General features: G+C 45.8%; 1 protein-coding gene across 1 annotated transcript in view; it reads right to left on the bottom strand.

The window, feature by feature from the left end:
- Pdpr (pyruvate dehydrogenase phosphatase regulatory subunit) overlaps nt 1-17688 on the bottom strand; it is a 44864-nt gene extending 27176 nt beyond the window's left edge. Inside the window, exons 1-2 of the mRNA XM_023565961.2 lie at nt 17483-17688; nt 3599-3884 (exon numbers count right to left, since the gene is read on the bottom strand). Coding sequence (XP_023421729.2) covers nt 3599-3846 — 248 coding nt within the window. The 5' untranslated portion in view covers nt 3847-3884; nt 17483-17688. The remainder of the gene's footprint in view (nt 1-3598; nt 3885-17482) is intronic.
- Between the last annotated feature and the right edge of the window lie 3890 nt (nt 17689-21578).

The following is a 21578-nucleotide window of genomic DNA, read 5'->3' as shown; positions in this document are numbered from 1 at the left end:
TCAAGGATGAGAGGGAGACTTTTTTGCTCTACACTCTTTACATATTTTTAATTCTGAACCATATAAATGTATTGCCTTTCCACAAATAAAATATAAACTGAAAAAATGCTCTCCAACTTGTGGCATGTGACAGAACACAGAACGTTCCAGCAATGCTTGAGCCCAAATACCTCGCTCTACAAAGCATCAGGTAAGCAGGTGAGTGGTAAGCAGGTCTTTTCCTCCAAATTACTTAGACTCACAAGTGATCGCCTGTGTTGGTGCAAATGGAGTTCAATGAGTTTATTCTTAACAATTCTAGTTGTAGGGCTGGGGATTTAGCTCAGCAGCATAAGTGCCTGCCTTGCAAGCACATGGTCGTGAGTTCAAACCCCAGTACCAATAAAAAACAAAACAAAACAAAACAAAAACTTAAAAAAAAAAAAAAACAATTCTAGTTGTGTCAGTTATTAGCTCCCTAAAGAAAGACACATTTCCTTGGAGTAGTGGCACAACCTAGAATCACAGCTACATTGAAGGGTGAGGCAGGAGGATAGCAAGTTTGAGGCCAGCCTGGACAAATACTGTAAAATTCTAAAAAAAAAAAAAGCAGGGGTCTGGGATGCAGTTCAAGAGTAGAGTCCTTGCCTAGCATGCCTAAAGCTCTGGGTTCAAGCCCTACTATTAAGGGTAAAAAAAAGACAAATGCTTCTTCTATCATCTGACTAACACATGGCCACTGTGCAAAGCTGTACTGGGAAGGGCGCTTGTCTATGCCTGGCCAGCACCCACCTGGTGGCCTTGACAGTGGCTCTCTCCCTGGGATGCACCCGAGTCCCTTAAGAAGCTTCTGAGGGCCAGGGATTTAGCTCAGCGGAATAAGTGCCTGCCTGGCAAGCGCAAGGGTATGCGTTCCATGACTGGTACCAAAAAAAAAAAAAGTAAAAAGCTTCTGAACATACTGATGCTGGGCCTCACTGCCAGATTCTGGTTTGTTCTGGAAATCTGAATGTATTTTAAGCTCCCCAAGTGACTCTAATGCATAGGCAACATTCTGGACCACCCTGAGAGGGAGAGTAGTAATGACAGAGAAGAGGGACTATGATTATTAAAGGAAGTGGGAAAGTATTTCACAAGCTACTGTCAAGGTATATTTTATTTATTTACTTATTTATTTTTTGTCTTTTTTGAGACAGGGTCTCCTTATGCAGTTCAGACTGACTCTAAGCTCACTTTATAGCCCAGGCTGGTCTCAAACTTGCAATGATCTGCCAGCCTCAGCCTCCTGAGTGCTGGGATTACAGGAATGTGCCACCATGTCTGGCTAAGGTGTAATTATTTTAAAACATCAGAGTTACAGAGTCTGTTAGGTCAATTTTTGGGCAAGTGGGGGGAAAAGGGTCTTGCTACATAGTTCTAACTGACATTGGGCTCACTATGTAGCCCAGACTGGTCTCAAACTTGCAACGATCCTCCTGCCTCTGCTTCCAAAGTTTCGGAGTTACAGGAGTGTGCCACCATGCCTGGCTATGTTAGGTCAATTCTAAGGTATTGAATATTAGATCAACAAATTAAACTAGAAAATGAATGTCCCTAAGGTTTTGCACCAAGAACTATTTATACTGAAACACGTTAACAGTTTTTATGGGTAGAACATGCCTAATAATTTTTTAAAATTTCATTTTGGTCTTGGGAATTGAATTCAGAACCTCATACTAGTACATTTGAGGCCAGCCTGAACTACATGGTGAGACCCTGTCAAATAAATAAACGCTCAGTATTTTTTTTTTTTTTTTTGTCTTTTTCCTTTTTATCGGTACCGGGGATCGAACTCACGACTGCCTGCTTGCAAGGCAGGCGCTTATGCCACTGAGCTAAATCCCCAGCCCCAAACGCCCAGTATTTAATGCAAGCATACCAATTATGGGATTTACAACATACACAGAAGTACAATAACAATAGCATAAAGGGCTGGTCCGAAGGTAGTGAGTTATCTCAATTGATTGTTCACAGTCAGTACAGATTGAACTCCTTGTTCTACTCTTTCCCCCCTTCTCACTACTGCACTTGACTAGTCTTAAAAAAAAAAAAAAATAGTGTAAAGGACAAAAGGGGTAAGTGGAATTATCCGTGGTATGTCTAACATCTGTGTGGTGGTATAAAATTAATTCACAACAGACTGATAACAGCGTATATTGTGGGGTGGGAGGTATAGCTCAGTAATAAAATGCTTACCTAGCATGCACAAGGCCTTTTAATTCTCAGCAACTCTCTCTCACTCTCTCTCTCTCTCTCTCCCTCCCTCTCTGTGATCTTTACAACCATTTTCAAATCATTCAAGCCTGGTGTGGCAACACATAGCTGTAATCCCAGCATTCTAGGAGATTGAGGCCAGAAGATCAAAAATTCAAGTCCAGGCTAGGCAACTTTGTGACTGTGATTTAGATTGTGACTGTGATTTAGAGTAAGACCCTGTCTCAATATTTAACATTAATTTAAAAATGTAGATCAGTATAAAGGTCCTGGATTCAATTTCTAGCCCCCCCCCAACAAAACAGGAAACAAAACCACACAACCATCACAGCCAGGAGGAATCTGAGGAAACATAATTTAAGCAAAAGACAGAAAAAGGAGTATTAGGGGAAAAGTTTAAAAATGTAAATACAAGTTTTTGGGTTTTTTTTCTTTTTGCCTCATTGGGCCTTTGGAAGCAACATGGGTCACCAGCAGCTCTACTGGAGCCACCTAAGGAGCCTCGGCCAGGGCTCTGGCTCTTGCCCTGTGCTCAAACCAACAGGGTCTGATATGAAAATCTGGCCTCAACCTGAGCCACCAGTGTTCCCATCAGGACAGGAAGGTTACAGCTTCACCAGCTGGACCAAGTGATCTTCCTTCAATGCATTATCCAGGACGTACACTGAAAGACACCAGGCTAACTCTTTGTTCATAAAAAAATTTTAAAAACTTTCAAAAAAAATATGAACACAGTATGGATTTTTGTGTATGGATTTTTGTTAATCCTAATGGATGCATACTGGCTTATTAACTGAAACACTCAGAGTAAGATATCAATTAAAAGTGGATATGGAGAGTTGGGGATTTAGTTCAGTGGCATAAGCGCTTGCCTGGCAAGTGCAAGGTTCTGAGTTCGATCCCCAGTGCTATGAAAAAAAAAAAAAAAGTGGATGTAGGTGTAAAGTAAGTAAGAATTCTGTACAATCTTCATATTTTTTTCTACAAACCTGGACACATTCTAAAGTTGGTTAATTAAACAAAAAACAGTAACAGAAATTCTGTAGCCACTTTGGTATCAGCTCACAAATCGTAGGGTTTATGCTGCTGGATGATTACACAAAGATATCAAGATAAGATGTGCTATTAGCACACAAAAACACATCCTTTTTAAAACAAATGATTTGTTGAGATCTGACAGCTCTAAAATGCCCAAAACACAAGCACTAGCCAATTCCTAAACAAAGTGCAGGACATTTCATCTTGACTCTTCTCATGCTACTGAGCAACACTTAGACTGGTTATGGTTGGGACATTAGCAAGGAAAGGAGCGAGAATGGGGTTGGCCCATGCCATCAGAGCCATCAGCACCTAGCCTGGTCCTTACCTGCCCTGCTCCAGAAGAACGATGTCCTTCCACCCCATCTTGGAGAGGTGATAGGCCACAGATGTGCCCATGATTCCACCCCCACAGATGACCACCTGGGCCTGGGCAGGCAGGGTGACAGAATGGGCTTTGGCAGCCGACGCGCTGCTTCTTGCCAAACTCCAGTTCTGCCATCTTGGGCTGCTCCTTTGTCTTCGGATGATCGACAGGAACTGGTGAAACATCACGTCTGTCACCAACCGGGACATGTGCTTTCACTCAGCTAAGGAGATCCCAAGAAGTCAAACTAGACAGAGAAATCCAAACATGTGATTCCATTTAACTCACTGCATACGACTGATGAGAAAAGGTACAAAGAACAGTAATCATTCATTGACAAAAATCTGAGGACGTGCTAAGCTTCAGATCCTTTACTAGGTATAGACACAGTAGTGAACAACAGACACCCTCTGCCTTTATGAAACTTAATGTTTGATAGTTCCTGTGTGTGGAAAAGAGGGAACAACCAATATACAAATAAAACAGGAAACAAAGCTAATATGATACAGTAACTATGGCAATATTTAAAATATAATGGTTGGGCCAGAAATGTAGCTCAGCAGCCACCTGCCTGGCAAGTGCAAGGCCCTGAGTTCGATTCCTGGTACCAAATTAGAAAATAGTTTAAAAAAAAAAAAAAAGCTTTCTTGCCAACCAACAGGATAAACACAATATTTACAATGAAAAAAGTACTAACAGTGATGACAGCAAAGTTTCTGGGCTAATTATCTGGTGCCAATTACTATGAAAGACCAGAAATAAGGAAGGAAGAGGCAGCAGAGAAGAGCGAGAGAGAAAGTAAATATAGGGGGACGTATGGTCAAATTGTACATGCTTAGGTACAAGAACTAATCAATACACAAGGTAATGTTTTAAGTTTTTATAACTGTTACAATAAAAGACATATTGCCATTAACTTCCTCAAAATACTCCCCTTCAAACACAATTATGCCATCATTCTTGCTACTTTCCAAAGTTCTCGAAGTCTTACAGGCGCACCTTTATGTGGTATGATCAAAAATACAGTGACTACTACTACTGAGTATCACCCAAGGGAAAGGTAGGGTCATAAAACATCACTGTGTGTCCTTACCCTTTCATTCACCAAATCTTGCACCATGCGAATTCTAGCTCTTGCCCAATGTCAGATAACCATGAAAAGTAAATGTTCTGAATCGTTTTGGGACATCAACTGTATACAGATACACAACAAAGGACTTCCAGAACTGCTTCAGAAAGTGACAAGGAGAGAAGGATATGGGGACTGAAACAAGGGGGATATTTTGAGAGAGATTAGTGGTGCTGTGTCATTTAATATAATAAATTCTAATCTAAACATCCACTGGCCAGGGTTGGTGGCACACATCTGAACTTAGGAGACTGAAGCAAGTTTGCTGTTAGCCTGGAGTACATAGTGAGTTCAAGGCCAATCTGAACTACACAGCGAGGGCCTGTCTCAAAAGGCGAAAACAGTAACAACAACAAAAAATCCACTGTGCTTTTCTAGCACCCCATGTATGTTATGTCTGGGACACCCACCAGGCATCCAAATGAGCTGGGATACTGCCAAGCAGAGCCTGGCATATAATACCATACGTGCCTGCAACTTAGGGAAAAGGTTTGGGGGTTCTTAGCCTAAATACAGTATAAACTCTGCCATTCAGAAAGGAACTAGAACTCTGAGGTTCCCGAGCACTAACAGGGATTAGAAAGGAAGGACTAGAGACAAGGACAGAATTCTGGTAGACACAAAGAATGTCCAGATAGAGGGGCTTGCCCACAGATGGAGAAAAAGTGGCTAACAGCTGTACCACTGAAGCCAAGAGATGGAAGTTGGAAGAGTTTTGGCCCAGACAGAACACTCTAGCTGGTGAACCCTTAGAGGTGGAACCAAGGAGCTCCTATCTCCCCTAGGAATTTACCTGTGACTCCATCTTCCTCGCCCCTAGGAATTTACTTATGGCGCCAAACAAAGACCAATGGGCTACCCGTGCATCCCTAATGCCCCCTTAGGTTCCACCCCAAACCGAGGCTACTTATATACCCCCTACGCCACGTGTCCACCAGACAGAAAGCTGGACTCCAGCGGTCGGGGGTGTTTTGGTTTTCTCTTTCCACATTCTCAGAATAAAGGCATCTTTTGTTTTATACTTCTCATCTTTTGAATATAATCTTATCATTTGGTGCCATGACTTGATCGGCAGGTGACTGACTCCTGGGGCACACCCAGTTCGAGTCCCCAGCCGATTCACAACCAGATTACATCCTGGATTCTCTGCTTTTCATCTCCTAGGACCCGCTTAATTTGTCACCAACAGCTCATACACAACACCAGCCCGATTAATTGTAGGTGAGCAAACTCCGGAGAATTCTTCGGTGCTGGGCTCAGCCCCAGGCAGGTTTTCTCCCCCCTTTCCATGGGTTCATGACACTCTCACGTCCTTAAGACAGCCCAGGGCATGGTCTTTCTGGGCAACCTGTGTCCACACTGGAAAACTCTCACGTCCTTTGGGTTCAGATAGCCCAAGGCAGAGTTTTCCTGGGCCAGCCCACACTGCAAGGCTCTCACGTCCCTCGGAGCTTCACATTCTCATGGGCAGAACTGTTACTGAACCCACGTGGAAGCCACTCGTAAATCTCTTGGTGACGACTGGGAAAATATGAGTTTTTGGAATCCTAACCGCCGTTTGGTGCCACAGGACGAGTGCCGGCTCAACCTCTGGACCACGGCTCTTTTCTTGCCTGAATTAGTCATGGAAAATGCTTTTTCTAATTCCCAAAAGCCTTTCCAATGCTTACTTTCCAATCTATGTACTCTTAAAATTAAACGCACCATAAAAACTAAAACAGTTAATTTTTTACTGCCAGGAGGTTTGGCCGACCTACTCACTTACCCGCAGTCCATGGCCCAAAGGGGGGACATTTGACCCCTGTATTCTCAAACGTCTGTATGATTTCTGCCAAACTGGCAACAAATTAACAGAGATCTTTTACATACAGGCTTTCCTTGCTCTGAGGATGGCCCATCTCTCATTAAATCTTGTACCCCGCCCAGGAACTTTTAGCTAACTCTGCTGTGCTGCAAACTCTCCCCTCCAGCCCTCATGATCCGCTAGACGAAGTACCCCCAGTTTTTAATCGGCCGCCGCCTGCCTACCCCCAAAATCATTCCTCGCCATTATCTCCCCCTCTCCCGGGACCCATAACTCTCCCAGCAGCTCTAATCCCTCTGTCAGCGCTTCTTCACAGTCTCCTGAGAATTCTTGCAGCTCTAATCCCTCTGTTAGCACTTCTTCACAGTCTCCAATCTCTTGCTCTCCTGAAAATTCTCTGTCCCCTACAGCATTCTCACCCCCTTCTGACCATACTAGGTCTTGGTCGCTATGTCCTTCTGGCAGGCCACGTGACTATTGCAGCTTGTGCTGAGGACCATCGCCATGTTGTGGCCCTCCACCACATGAAAGGGTGCCGCCATCTTGGGACGGATCTACGGTCAATGGCCGCTCCCTTGTGGCTCCTCTTGTGATCAGCAACAGCCACCCTGTTGCGGACCACATGACAGTTCACTGTGCTGCGGACAGCAATTTCATCGCTGCAAGGCACACAGTGAGGCGCCAACTACCTGTGTTTCCTCGTCCCATGTTAACCGGCAGCTGCTTTGTAGCCACTCTACAGATAATTGCTCACACGTGTCTACCGGATGATGGCTGCCCAATGGCCATCTACTCTGCAATCTTTTCCTCAATCTCTGCTACCACTTCAGGAGCAAGCTGGCCCCGAGAGGCTTGTTAATATACATGTGCCTTTCTCCCTTTCTGACTTATCTCAGATTACCCATAAATTAGGTAGCTTATCTGCTGACCCACAGAATTGTATCAGGGAATTTGAATTTATAACTAATTGCTATGATTTACATTTTAAGGATGTCTATGTGATTCTAAATACCACTCTCAGCTCACAAGCACGAACTCAGCTGTGGCAGGCAGCTCGAGAAGAAGCTGACTGCAGACATAAGGCAAATACCGCCAATAATGACCCTGAGCCTACATCTGTGCCAAAACAAGATCCTAACTGGAACTATCAAAATGAAGAAGGTTCAACAAAATTACATAAAATGATTGAGTGTCTAACTGTGGGCCTTAATAAGATTGTTCATAAACATACTAACTATAACAAACTTTTAGAACAGGTCCAGGAGGCTAATGAAAACCCAGCTGTGTTCCTAAATTGGCTTCGGGAAACCTTAATTAAGTTTACTAATGTGAACCCAGACTCTCATGAAGGGATAACTATTGTTAACTCTTACTTTATTTCCCAGTCTGCTCCTGATATTTGTGCAAAATTACAAAAGGTTTAACATGGCCCTCAAACTCCACAAGGGGATCTTTTTAAATTAGCTTTCCGTGACTTCAACAACAGAGAAAAAATTCAAAAAGAGGAAAAACAAGCTCAAAAAATAAAGTTTGCTAAACATCAGTCTGATCTCTTACCAGTAGCTCTTGGGGCTCCCAGGACAAGAAATCTGAAACAAGGTGTGGCTACCCGAGTCCTGCCTGGACTGTGCTTTAAATGCAGCAAACAAGGACACTGGGCAAAAGATTGCCCCAAACCTGGCATTCCCCTAGGGCCATGTCCCTACTGCAACGTTAAGGGCCATTGGAAGAGTGACTGTCCTAGCCACCAGCAAGCAGATAAGCCATTCTCTAACTCCTTGCCCTCCCAGGAGACTCTGTCAATGCCACATTCATCGATGACTGATCTGCTCAGACTTGCTGCGGAAGATTGACGGGGCCCAGGGCTCACAGCCCCCACTTTAGTAACCTTGTCGGAGCTCCAAGTCTCACTGGAGGTCTCAGGTAAGATAATATCTCTGCTTGTAGATATGGGGGCAACTTATAGTGTACTTCCTGAATTTTCAGGACCTTGTAATAAGTCCTTGATTTCTGTTGTGGGTGTTGACAGCCAGCCTACCCAGCCTTTGCAAACTGGGCCTGTCCCATGTCCATTCCATACTCTCTTCTTTACCCATAGCTTCCTAGTAATCCCAACATGTCCCACACCCCTTTTAGGTAGAGACCTTCTTCAAAAGCTTAACTTCTTTACTTTCTCTCTCCCCACAGCCCTAATCCTCCAAACAGCCTCACAATGCATCGCAAAGCCATTCCCTCCCCTTCCTCTTTCTCTGGTCAACCCCATAGTTTGGGACACATCTAATCCCACTCTTGCTACACATGCCACGCCTGTTTTAATCCGTCTCAGGGATCCCTCAGTTTTTCCCTGTGTTCCCCAATACCCCATAGCTCCCCAACATTTAAGGGGACTTAAACCCATAATTAAGCACCTTTTGGACAATGGTTTTCTTAAACCTACCCATTCACCCCACAATACTCCCATTCTCCTGATACTCAAGCCTGATGGGTCCTATCACCTGGTACAGGACCTTAGGGTAATCAATAGTGCTGTTACCCCAACTCACCCAGTCGTGCCAAATCCCTATACCATGCTCTCTCATATCCCTCCCTCCACCACTCACTTTACAGTTATAGATCTTAAAGATGCCTTCTTTACTATCCCTCTATATCCTGATTGCCAGAACCTCTTTGTGTTTACATGGACTGACCCAGACACTCTCAGGTCTCAACAACTTACTTGGACAGTGCTCCCCCAAGGGTTCAGAGATCGTCCCCACTTCTTTAGTCAAGCTCTCGCTACTGACCTCACAGAACTTGATCTCAAACCTATGTTCGTCTTCAATACATAGACGACCTTCTATTATGTTCTCCATTCCATATGTTAGCCGTATCATTCTGAGTGGTCATTTCATCTTCTGTCACCCACGCGTCTCCGTTTCACGAAGGCCTCACAGCCACAGTTAACAGGCTAAGTCATGTTTTATTATCTACTTTGGTTCCTTGACAGTCTTTCCTAAAGACTCCCACATCATGCATAAGATCGTCCTCATAATGTTCTATGTGACAACTGTCTTAGCTCTTTCTACCCTCAGCTGTTTGGTTAAACATGACATTCCTGAAAGCCTAGCCCCTTATCTTCCCCTATACTAGAACAGCCACCACCTCCCCTGCTCCCCCTATTTTTTCCAGCTCAACTCCTAGACCAGAGACAAGTTTTACCCACCTACCCTCTTAACTTTTACGCTTTCAGATGGGAGAGTAATCACCTCTCATAACTTCACTCCTCCTAACCCCACATTTAATTTTCAGACTGTCTTACTGTGGAAATGTCTCTACCTCAACACGGTCCTGATATAATGACATGTCTAAATCAAAAGGCACCTTCCCTTTTACTTCACCTGCATCCTTAAATATGACAGTGCGATGCCTCCTCATAATATCTCGTCTCTTTGTTTTTCCAGTCTAACATACGTGCATTCACCAGTGAAGTTGTCCTGGCTAAAACACCTGGCATCACCTTCTACCTGGGCATCAACCGTCATCCCAGTGACTCCCCTAGACCCCAGTACAGTGCCCCTTTACAGCAGGAAGCAGTTAAAGAAGGAAATCTTTGCCCCTTTTCATAATAATAATCATGAGACAGGATATGAAAGAATTTCAGCCCAGACAGGACACTGTAGCCGGTGAACCCTCAGAGGTGGAACCAAGGAGCTCCTATCTCCCCCACCCCTAGGAATTTACCTGTGACTCCATCTTCCCCACCCCTAGGAATTTACCTATGGCACCAAACAAAGACCAATGGGCTGCCCGTGCATCCCTAATGCCCCTTAGGTTCCACCCCAAACTGAAGCTACTTATATACTCCCCACACCACGTGTCCACCAGAGAGAAAGCTGGACTCCAGCGGTCGGGGGTGTTTTGGTTTTCTCTCTCCGCATTCTCAGAATAAAGGAAGGCCTCTTTTGTTTTATACTTCTCATCTTTTGGATATAATCTTATCAGAAGTGTTTCAAGAAGGGATTGACTGTGGTGCTGAAAGATCGGGCAAGATGACCATCCATCCACAGGGACAGAATAACACAGAATGGCCTTGGAGTCTCTGCTACGAAAACCTTTTCATGGGAGTGTTAGGGATGAAACACAGACTAGAGAAAATTAAAGAGCAGACTAAAGAATGGAGTAGAGACAGCTCACTTACATTCTGCTCTGAAGAGAAGCAGAAAAATGAAACAGCACCTGGCATGGTGGCACACACATGTAATCCCAGCACTTGGGAGGTTGAGGTATGAGGATCACAAGTTCAAGGCCACTTTGGGCTACACAGGGAGTCCCAGCTCACTCTGAACCACACAGTGAGACTTGCCTGGGGTTAAGAGGGACTGAGGAGAGGGAGGGGCTGGGCGTGGCAGGAGACAGAGGCCAGAGGAAAAAATCTGAGATAAATCAAGTTTGTTTATTTTTTTTAAAGATGGAGGATAATAAGAATGCTTCCCTCCTGGTGGGACTAAACCAGCAAAACAGAAAAATACAAGAAGTGGAGTCCTCATGAAGGGAACAAGACCTGGAACCCAAAACTTAGTTGAAGGATGGCAAGTTTGGTGTTTCTATGGTGTCATGGTAGAGATTTAAGTATTAGATGTCTTTTCCCGGAAAAGAGGAAAGGATTAATCATGACAGGCTTATCATTTACACATGAGTCACATACTTCTACAGGATAATTAACAGGTGACAAAAGGAAAAAGGTGATGGCTAAAGCCATCAGGGAAGGGACACACAGGAAGTACAACGCAGCTGAGCCTTGGAAGGGTACAATTTGGACAGTGACAGAGATGAAAAGTGCACACAGCACAGGTGCAGGTCTGCAGTGAAGGCCAAAGGGTCTACAGTGAGTGCTGGGGAGCCAGAACCCAAGGTAGAGCCAGACACTCAATACTTGGTCTGATGTGGTTCAGGTTACAATGAGTTACTAAAGGTTTTACCAAATTGTAACAACAAAACAGAGACCTTTCAAATTTGACAAACTTAAGACCAATCTATTAGCAGACTATGCCAACATCGAAACACAGGTGGATGAGGACTCAGACACTGTGGGCAGCAGACGTGGGCATCAGGGCAGTACACTGGTAGTAAAACCGCCACCACTCCATGTTTGGTTCCCCATCAGTCCACCTTATCTAAGGGAACTAATGCAGACTGTGCCGAGGGGGAACCATGAGAGTGGAGACCAGTTAGGGTCCTACTAGATTCCCAGGCTCCTTTCAAGTCTTATCCCAAGATACACAAGGTGTGACTGAAAAGTATGGTGAACAATTTAAATTTCAAAATTTTACTACAGTATAAGATAATTTAATTTCCCTCAAAATACTGCTCCTTGCTTCAAACACACTTAACCCCTCATTCTTCCCATTTTCTGAAGCAGTTCTGGAAGTCTTTTCCTACATCTTAGTTTGCTCTTGTAGTTGCCTGAATGTCCTGAAACAATTCAAAACTTTTAACTTTCACAGTCTTGCTGCTTTGAGGAAGAGCCAGAAGTTGCACAGTGGCAGGCTGGGTGAATACAGTGAATGAGAACACATCCTAATATTTTTACGAGCCTGCTTTTCCACTAGATGGCACTCAGCAGCACTGGCTTTTAATCCTATCACATAAAGATACCTATGAAGGAGGACTTCCTGAGCAAGAACAGTATCATCAGGTTGTTTGAAGAGAGGAAAAACATTTTGAGGGAGATCAACAGCAATGTGACTTTTATTGTAATAAATGTGTATTTAAACATTCACCATGTAGTATTTTGATCACACCTTATAAGTGTCTCCTCAAGGCTAATCTTTCAGTAACCTCATCTACAGGTAGCCAGCTCTTTCCACGGCTAACCTCCTTCAAACTGCTCTTCTGGGCGCTCTAAACCAGCCTTCCCCCAACTGAAGTGCCCACCCATTTCACTAACATTCTTACCACCTCCTGTCCCGAGGGAAGGGTTCTCATGAGGGAAGATGTCACAGCAATATTCCTGTTCCACTAACCTGCTTGTCGTCCTGGCATTCTAACCAGTACAGGCCAAAACAAAAACAGATTTTTGTTTTCAGGAAACAAAAATCTACCCCTTGGCAGGGCACAGAACCACACACCAGTAATCAAAAACACACCAGTGTCTCAAAAACAGCATTCTGGGAAGCTGAAACAGGAGGACTGCAATTTTTTGGTTTTTTTAGGACTTTGATTTTGAGCCCAGTTTGGGCAATTTAGTGACTTAGTGAGACTCTGTGTCAAAATAAAAAACAGAAAAAAGTAGGTTGGAAATGTAGTTCAGTATAAAAACTCTGGGTTCAATAATCAGCCAGTTTTCTTTAGAAAAACAAGTCAAAACAAAACAACCCTATTCCTCGAGGGCCCCAAGCAGCAGCCAGTCAGATCATACACTCAGCCCTCAGCACCACCTGCGTTCACCCTTCAATCACACGGCCACTTCAGCGCACGCCAGGGCCTCCTGTGCACACACTCACCTGCGCCAGTCAGGCTCACTAAAATGGCCCCAGGCCCCCCTCTTGCACCCTTACTCTGCTTTGCTTTCACCAGCTGCACCTTTCCCTGCCGTCTGCCTCCTTTCATCCTCAGCATTTAATTGGGCTCATTTCCCTCCTAGGAGATTTAAGAAATAAACAAAATCAGATGCGGTGGCGTGTTCCTATGGTCCCAGGACTTGGGAGGCTGGGGCAGGAGAATCACTTTCAATTCAAGGCCAGCCTGGGATACACAGTGAGTTCAGGCCAGTCTGAGCTACAACAGAGAGACCCTGTCTCAAAACACGAGCCAGAAGAAAGGAGGAGGAAGAAGAGGAGAGGAAAAGAAGGGCAGGAGGGAAAAAGCAAAGGAGGGCAGGAAGGAGGGAGCAAACAAAGGAAGAAAGGAAACAAAACCTCTAGTTGTACAACTTTCTTGAAGTAGCAATTTTTTAAAAAAAAATTCTAGGGCTGGGGAATTAGCTCAGCCACATAAGTCCTTGCCTGGCAAGCTTGAGGTCATGATTTCGATTCCCAGTACCAATAAATACATATTCTCAAAGAGCTGTGACTAGTCAGGCATAGTGTCACGTACCTATAATCCCAGCACTCAGGCTGCTGAGACAGGAGAATTGTTGTAAATACCAGACCAGCCTGAACTAGGCTACACACTGACTTCAAGGCCAGCCAGGAATAAAGAATGAGATCTTGTCTCAAAAACAAGCATGCACACATGACAGCAGCCTAACACCCCATATCCTGACAGTCAGACCACACAGCTCTAGTGCAGAGCAGCCACCTCCACTCACTCCCATAGTGACCACCACAGCCCAACACAACCACACCCTCGCCCTGCAGCCTGCTCTTGCTGGTCTCCAGAGGTCTCAAGTACTAGAAGCCAGGTGGCTCAGGATGTCCCTGTCCTCCTCTCCCCCATCCCATCACTCATCAAGCCTCATGTGGCCACATCCTAAGGCTTCTCCAGATCATCAACTTTGCTCCTCCTCCTGCCACCGGCAAGGACAGGGACCACCGCCGCATCCACCCACACTCTGGCAGTGGCTTCCAGACAGGGCTCCCACCTCCTGTCTGCACATTTTTCTCCCACACCCCAGGCTCCACGCTGCAGCCCCAAGTGGCCCCTCTGGGATGGCCCATGGCCTCCGCCCTCCTGCAGACAGGAGCCCAGGCTCAGGGGTGTGGAGCTGACTGTGAAGCCCCTCATCTCACCTCGGCTGGAGGACACCCAGCAAGTTCCTGCAGCTCTGTGTCCAGCTTCCCACCTGCTGCCCGTGCTGGGAACAAACATCTCCTGGCTGCCACAGGGACTAGAGCAGATGGGGCAGGAAGGCCAAGCACCCTCTCAGTGGACTCTCTGAGATGGAAGTAGCTGGAGCTTGTCCCCTTCCTAGCACTCTCTCTGGGACCCAAGAAGTGCACTGAGCACTGACTGAGAACGGACCAGAGAGAGGGTGGGCCACCTAAGCACCTCAAAGAACTTCTGTAAAAACCCATGCTTTTATAGATAGTTACAATGAGCCTCACAATTCCTTCATACACAGCTAACCTAATCCTCAAAACCCAGTGAGGCAGACATTATCATTTCCATTTTCTTTGGGAAATGGAAGTACAGATTAGGTGAAGTGCCGGGCAAGGAGGCACAAGCCTGTAAGCCCAGCACTTGAGAGCTGAGGGAGGAGGATTGTGCCAAGGTTTCAGGCCAACTAGAGCCACACAGTAAGTTCAAGGCCAGCCTCAACTACAGTGAGACCCTGTCTCAAAAACAGACACAAACAGATGAGGTGAGTGACTGTCCCAACAACCTGTAACTCTAGTCAGGAGCACAGTCAGGATTCAAACCTTGCCAGTGTGGCAGGAGAACCTGCCATTTATTGCTATGCCATGCTACCTACAAAAGTAAAAACAGGTGAGCAAAGACAGGAACACTGTGAAGATGGAACCATTAAAGCTCATCTCCAAAGGGCTGGGGCTTTCGCTCAGTGCCACAAGTGCCTGCCTAGCAAGCACAAGGTTGAGTCTGATTCCCAGCACCAAACAAACTAACAAAAAAAAAACTCATCTCCTAGCAGAAAAAAAGGGGACTGCAAAGAAGTCGAAAAACTAAAAAAAAAAAAAAAAAAATAGTTCAAGGAGGAGTGATGTTTAAAAGCTCAGGGTGCCATATGCTAAAAAGGAGAGAACACCTGGCATCTGTTCAAATTATGTGAAACCGGGCATGGTGGCACACACCTGTAATCCCAGGATTCCTGCGAGTTCAAGGCCAGCCTGAAACTTATAGTGAAATTCTGCCTCAAAAACAGACCAAAAAAAAAAAAAATTTATGATTTTGTGAAATTGTGATTATAGTATTTTCTACATGCACTGAGTGTAAACATATAAAGCAAGTCTTTTTTACCGAGGAAATAGGTGGTTTTGTTTTAGCTATATGTTCAATAAGCTATCTTCTTTATTAAATTCTCCTTGAAAAACAAAATGGTAATGGTTTACCATTTCATATTGGTGTATTTTAAATTAACCAACAGTACTAAAGGTGGGGGGCTGTGTCAAGACCCTGGATTCAGTCTCCAGTGCTGAGCTGGAAAACAAAAAAGCCCCAGGTGATAAGAACCAAGAAAAAACGTGTTGACCTTGTACTCATCATGATCTCCAAGGAACTGAAGAGGTGCTGGCAGAGGGCAGACAGCTTAAAATAAACAAGGAAGGAAAGGGAGGCACCAGGCTCCTCCCACAGGTTTGACAGCAAAGGAGGGAAGAGCAGGAAAGAAGACAGGAAGATGCCAGACTCAAAGAACCACAGTGGCCTCTGGTTTACAAAGAATTTATGTTGTTTTAATTTCTTCAAAGTGCATACTTTTTATTTATTTTGGGGGGAGTACACTGTCCTCATGCTTGCCGCACTTATGCCGCTGAACTAAATCCTCGCCCTCCTAACATTCTTTTTTTTTTGGTCTTTTTACACAAGGTCTCACTATGCAGTTCCGACTGGCCTTGAGCTCACTTTGTAGCCCAGGTTGGTCTCGAACTTGCAACAATCCTCCTGCCTCAGCCTCCCAAGTACTGGGATTACAGGTATGCGCCAACACATCTGGCTCAAATATTTTTATTTTTTTTGAAAGGAGGACTGAACTCATGACCTTGTGTTTGCCAGGCAGGCCTTGGTGACGCTGAGCTGTATCCCCAGCCCCATATTCTTTATAGAGTAAAATACTTTCCACTAAACCACCTTAGGAGCAGGGCTCATGCTGCTCAGATCTGCTTACACCAAGTCCTGCAAACACTAACATCCTGAGCTGCAGCATTAGCAACAGGTGGGATGCTGGTCACAGGAAGACCTGGTGAGTGTAGGTAACACACTTCCTGCACAGGCCTGAGCACAGCAAGCACAGCAAGCTACCCCAGAGTCCTGCTTTTTGGGAAGTATGAGTGGTGAAACCCTGCTTTAAAATACTCTGGAACACAGAGGGAGGAGGGTCACAGATTCAGCCAGCCTGGACAACCTCAAAACTTAGAAAGACCCTCTCTCAAAATATAGTAAGTGCTGCTGGGAGCGGTGGCGCTCGCCCATCATCCCAACTCTCTAGAGGCTGAGACAGAGGCACAGGCAGAGGCACTAGGTTCGACACTAGTTTGACGATAGCCTGACTACGTAACAAGTTGAGGATAGCATACAGTGCATACGGAGATTGTCTTTTTAAAAAAAGGCTGAAACTATAAAAACTGCAAGGGCTGGCGATTCAGATCGGTATGAATGCCTCGGTTCAATCAACAGATTTCCAGGATCCACCAGGCCTGGAGTGCCGCATTTTTCAAAAAATGCAACAGATCAAAACAGCCATAAAAACTAACACAACCCCTACCACGGTGAAAACGGGGCCTGGAACAGTCTCCTCACCACACATCCCCCACAGACCTCCCTCTGCAGCTGCTTCTCTGCGCGCACTTAACCGGCCTGAACTGACTCAAACCCCAGTGGCAAGCACAACAGTCCCAAAGTGTCACACGTTATAGAAGAAAGCACACTGCCCGGCCCAGGCCTTGCCAGCTGATTTCTTCCGCCGGCCTCCGCCGCAGTCTAAGAGTTGGCAGAGCTCGATGCACCTCATGTTCCTGAGCGGGAAAACAAGTCCCCATGCAGAACCCACGGCTCGGCCAGCCAAGCAGGGGCGGCCCGGGGAGGGCCAGCAGCGAGGGCGCAGGCCTGGGACAGGCGCGGGTCGCCGAGGACCAACAACTTTCAGAATCGAGTCCTGGTGCCAGCAGGTCCTTGCCCGAGCGGAAGCGACAGAACCGACCGGCCACCGGAACAGTGGGACATCACGGCCAGAAGACAGCGTAAAGCCAGGACGCCTAGGGTCTGGGACGCCCAGGCCGCGGGACACGGAGGCCACACGGCCCCGCAGCTGGCTCCTTACCTCCCGTGCCGCGGACGCCCCGCTCAGCGACACCCTGGCGGGAGCGAGGCAAACACCACAGCCGTAGGGGGTCGTCGCGGACCGGACCGGAAAAGGGCTCACAGGACATGAGAAAGACGCGGCAGGAGAAAATAAAAGTTCCGCGAGCCCCGGGACAGCGACCTTCCGCGCTTTACGGCCGGGCAAGGGTACGGCGAGCGAGCCAGCGCGCACGCGCTGACGTCAGGCGCGGCCCGCCCCCGCCACGTGAGCTTGTTTGGGTCTCGCGAGGCCCCGCCCCCGGGCACTGGGCCTCGGCTGGCACCTGGTGGTTTAGAGGGTGGCGTGGGGACCTTGCTCCCTCGAGTCCGCGCCCGACCTTACTCCTGCTGCTTCCCCGCTGGCCGTGGCTCGGAGCCTTCGACGGCGCCCGGACAAGTCGCCTCCCGGTGGCGCAGCTGTCTTCTTCGAGGGCTGTCAGAGCCGCCAACGGAAGTGTTGGCCGCCTTTCCCGCGCTCCGAAGCCGGCCCTCTCAGCGCGAACCGCAGAACCGGGGAGCACACGCAGCTGCATTCCCTGCACCGCGGCCAGGCCATCTCTCAGGGCTCCTTCCTGAAAAGGACCTCGTCGAATGGAGACGGCACCACTGCACCTGGGGCCGTGCTCGCCAGGTCCCATTCCCTGGATCCAGCCCATCTTACCACACACGCCGCCGATCATGAGTGTTATTGATGGCTGCCTGTGCCCGGAGACTCTGCCAGGTGGTGGGTACAGCAGAGCACGGGGAAGTGAGGCTCCCTGTTCTTTGTTTTTTTTGTTTTGTTTTTGTCTTTTTCGTTTTTTATTGGTACCAGGGATTGAACTCACGACTGCCTGCTTGCAAGGCAGGAGCTTATGCCACTGGAGGCTCCCTGTTCTTAAAGAGTGACAAGAAAGCTCCAGGAAACCCAGGGTACTCACTGACCAGCAAGCTTCCCCTACCACCCGATGACCTCTGGCTGGCAGAGGACTCAGATTCTGCTCCCTACTCTTCTGATCTGTAAAAGTAAACGATGACTGGGGTCCCGTGCTAGGTGGATATGTTACCCAAAGTTTGCATCCTGCCTGTCCAAAAAAAAAGAGGCTGACCCAGAACAGACGTTCTTGGGGGAACCCTTCCTGATATTCAGATGTGGCAGTTTCCAAAGAAAAAGTGCCAGGGGGCTGGGGATTTAGCTCAGCGGCATAAGCGCCTGCCTCAAAAGCAGGCAGTCGTGAGATCGATCCCTGGTACTGGTAAAAACGAAAAAGCCAAAAAAAAAAAGAAAGAAAAAGTGCCAGGTTTTCTCCATGAGCCACCCAGCTCAAACCATTTCTGGGCATGTGAGTGTGGGGGAAAACCTAGGGGTCCACAGGGCCTCTGGAGGAAATGAGGTGATAAGCAGTGTTCATCCCATATGGTTTCAATGCATAGAGTACAAAAGCTGATAGAGCTCAACTCCCTCCCCACATCAGCATTCCTGGTTCTCTAAAATGCTACCTCCAAAGCCTTTTGCATTCCATTGATGACATTGTGCTTCTGGATTGCCCATCCCCATGGTATAAACATATACTAGAAAGTTGAATGTTTTTATGGTTCTTTTGGCTTCTCTTTTTCCATTAAGTTTCAGGGTTGTTTCTTGAGTGATTGATTTCTGTGTGGTAAGCACACCTCAAAGGATCACATACTTGGGCAACCGACTTGGGGCCCCTTCTGTCTCTCTCAGATAGAAGCTTTCTCTCGCTCAATAAATATTTTTGCTCTTAACCTCTGTTGTTCCTAAAATTAATTCTTCTATTCTGGAGAACACGAACTAATTCTGGACATACGGTAGGATGGGAGTTTCATTCCCCTATATAGTTTGGAGGTCTTCCACTGGGATCACTGGATGGTGGTAAGAGTTTGTCTTTCATTGCATGAACTCTAGACTGGGAGTCATTTAGGTAACAAATTTTTATGCTTCAAATTTTGCTTTGCTTTGTCAGTTGCTTATAATTACTTGTGATAATTGCTTGCAACTTGCCCATTGTTTTAATTGCCTTGTCTCTTAAAATAATGAAAGATATCAAGTTATAATGAAAGTTATAAGATATTTCTCCAGTGGTAAATTTTTATTATTTTGTTCTTGTATGTGTTAAATTTAAATAGAATAATATTAGAACATCTCTAGCAGACTTTACTATAAAATGAGTCTTAACTGAAATCTAGCTCATACTTAGAAAATGTACATGCCTATGGTAAAAGCAGGACTCCTTCCACTTTAAGCAGCACTAGGCTGGTAGCGGGTGTCCAAGACTTGGAGGACAGGTTTCACTGAAACAGACTGGCTCTGATCTCCTCTTTATGCTAGAGGAAATGTCAAGCCTGTTCTGCTTCAGTTTCCTTCCTTTGACTTTACCTCTACTCATTTCCCACTTTCTACTTTCCTTATAGAAGCGTGTGAAGTCACAAAAAACTCAACTATTCAAACCTTTTCCTTCTTAGTTAAGCCCATAAAAAAAATGAGTGTTTGATAACACCGAATAAAGGAAAATCATCTTAGATGAGGGACACATACTCGGTCTCTGGGTCAGATAAGACATCAGAATTGTGCACATCCAGAAGCACATACATAAAAGCTATGTCCCAGCTTAATGTTTTAGATCACATCTGTTTTAGAGATGGAACCTGAGACACAGCGGGAAGAACCGGCTTCCATGTGACAATGGAAGAAGCTGTCCCCAAAAGCAGCACACATATGGGACTTAAATACATTTAGAATAAGGAGGCTCACCAAACTTTCAAGTTGTGGACTTTAAGAACTTTATTGTAAATTCATAGAGCAGTAGGTAATGTTCTTATCAGGCTTTTAACTACCCCTTATAGAATTTTGACACACAGTGGTTACTCTGCTAGCTAATTAATCACTCTTATAGAAGCTGCCACCCTTAAAAGCAGAGAACAGGTTCCCCAGCATCTGTTTGGTGAATCCCCATTGAAGCCAGTGGCCAATGGAGTCAGTAGAATGTTGACCAGACACACAGCTGGATTCCTTTGTGGAGACTGATCTCTGGTTATCTGGGCCAATAGAAACTGAAACAACTGAGGGTTACTGGCCAGGGCAACGCTCTGGTGGACACCCGTGACCACTGAAAATCTCCACTTATCTATCATCTTTATTTCTCTGTTAGTACACTAGGAACTTTCACTAAGCTTTTCAGTGGATCTTCAGATTCCCCAGATTACTCCTCAGATTCAGAGATAAAGCTGAGGAAGTTTGCAACAATTGTTTACATTCCATAGCAGCTAGTAGGGGAAGGATTTGCATTTGTTAATTAAGAGGAGTTAGTCTTTTCTTTATGTGTGCCTAGGAGACTGATGTACCTTTATTAACATATAAAATTTGATTGCTATATAATTTATAAGTTTAAACTGTGAACTTCAAAGGTATTGAGATTTAAAGCATAGCCATGTCGCTCTACTAGGAAAGATTAAAAAAAAAAGCATTGGGGCTGGGGATTTAGCTTAGTGGCATTAACGCCTGCCTTGCAAGCAGGCAGTCATGAGTTCAATCCCTGGTACCGAGTAAAAAAAAAAAAAAAGGATCACATACTTGCATGGGTAATTTTTCTGGTGAGATTTGGGTGCATTTAACGTTTTGTCCTTTACAAATACCTTTTGCCTTCTTGCTTTTCTCTCAGAGAGAGAGAGAGAAGAGATGCTGGGGGAAAGAAATATTTGTAGCATCTGTTTCCACAATCATATGCTAGGATCCCCTTTGCACATGAGGAAGTGCAGTTTGGAGCGCCATTCTCGAAGTCTGGGACTAGTCCCTTGTAGGCTAGGATGTCAGGTGGTAGATATGGAGAGGAAGCATGATGACAAAAAGAAAGTCCAGCTGAAGTGTGAGTTGCCTTCCCTCCACATGGTCTCGCATTCCTCAGGACAGAGGGTGTGGGTAGAAAGTCGGGCAGCTCCTGTCAGTGAGGGCTTTTCTAGCAGCAGAAAATGCCGCCTCAGCCAGTCCATTGCCCAGGTAGCAGTTCCTGTTGTAAATTCCTGTTACTTCTCCTGGAAAGGGCTGGTTGCTGTGCTGCATATCGCAACAACCAATCAAA

This window comes from Cavia porcellus, unplaced genomic scaffold, assembly GCF_034190915.1.
Source record: "Cavia porcellus strain 051 isolate PalLab524CR breed Dunkin Hartley unplaced genomic scaffold, mCavPor4.1 scaffold_4, whole genome shotgun sequence".
Classification (NCBI taxonomy): domain Eukaryota; kingdom Metazoa; phylum Chordata; class Mammalia; order Rodentia; family Caviidae; genus Cavia; species Cavia porcellus.
Note: the sequence above shows the minus strand (reverse complement) of the source record. Positions and strands in the feature narration are given on the sequence as shown.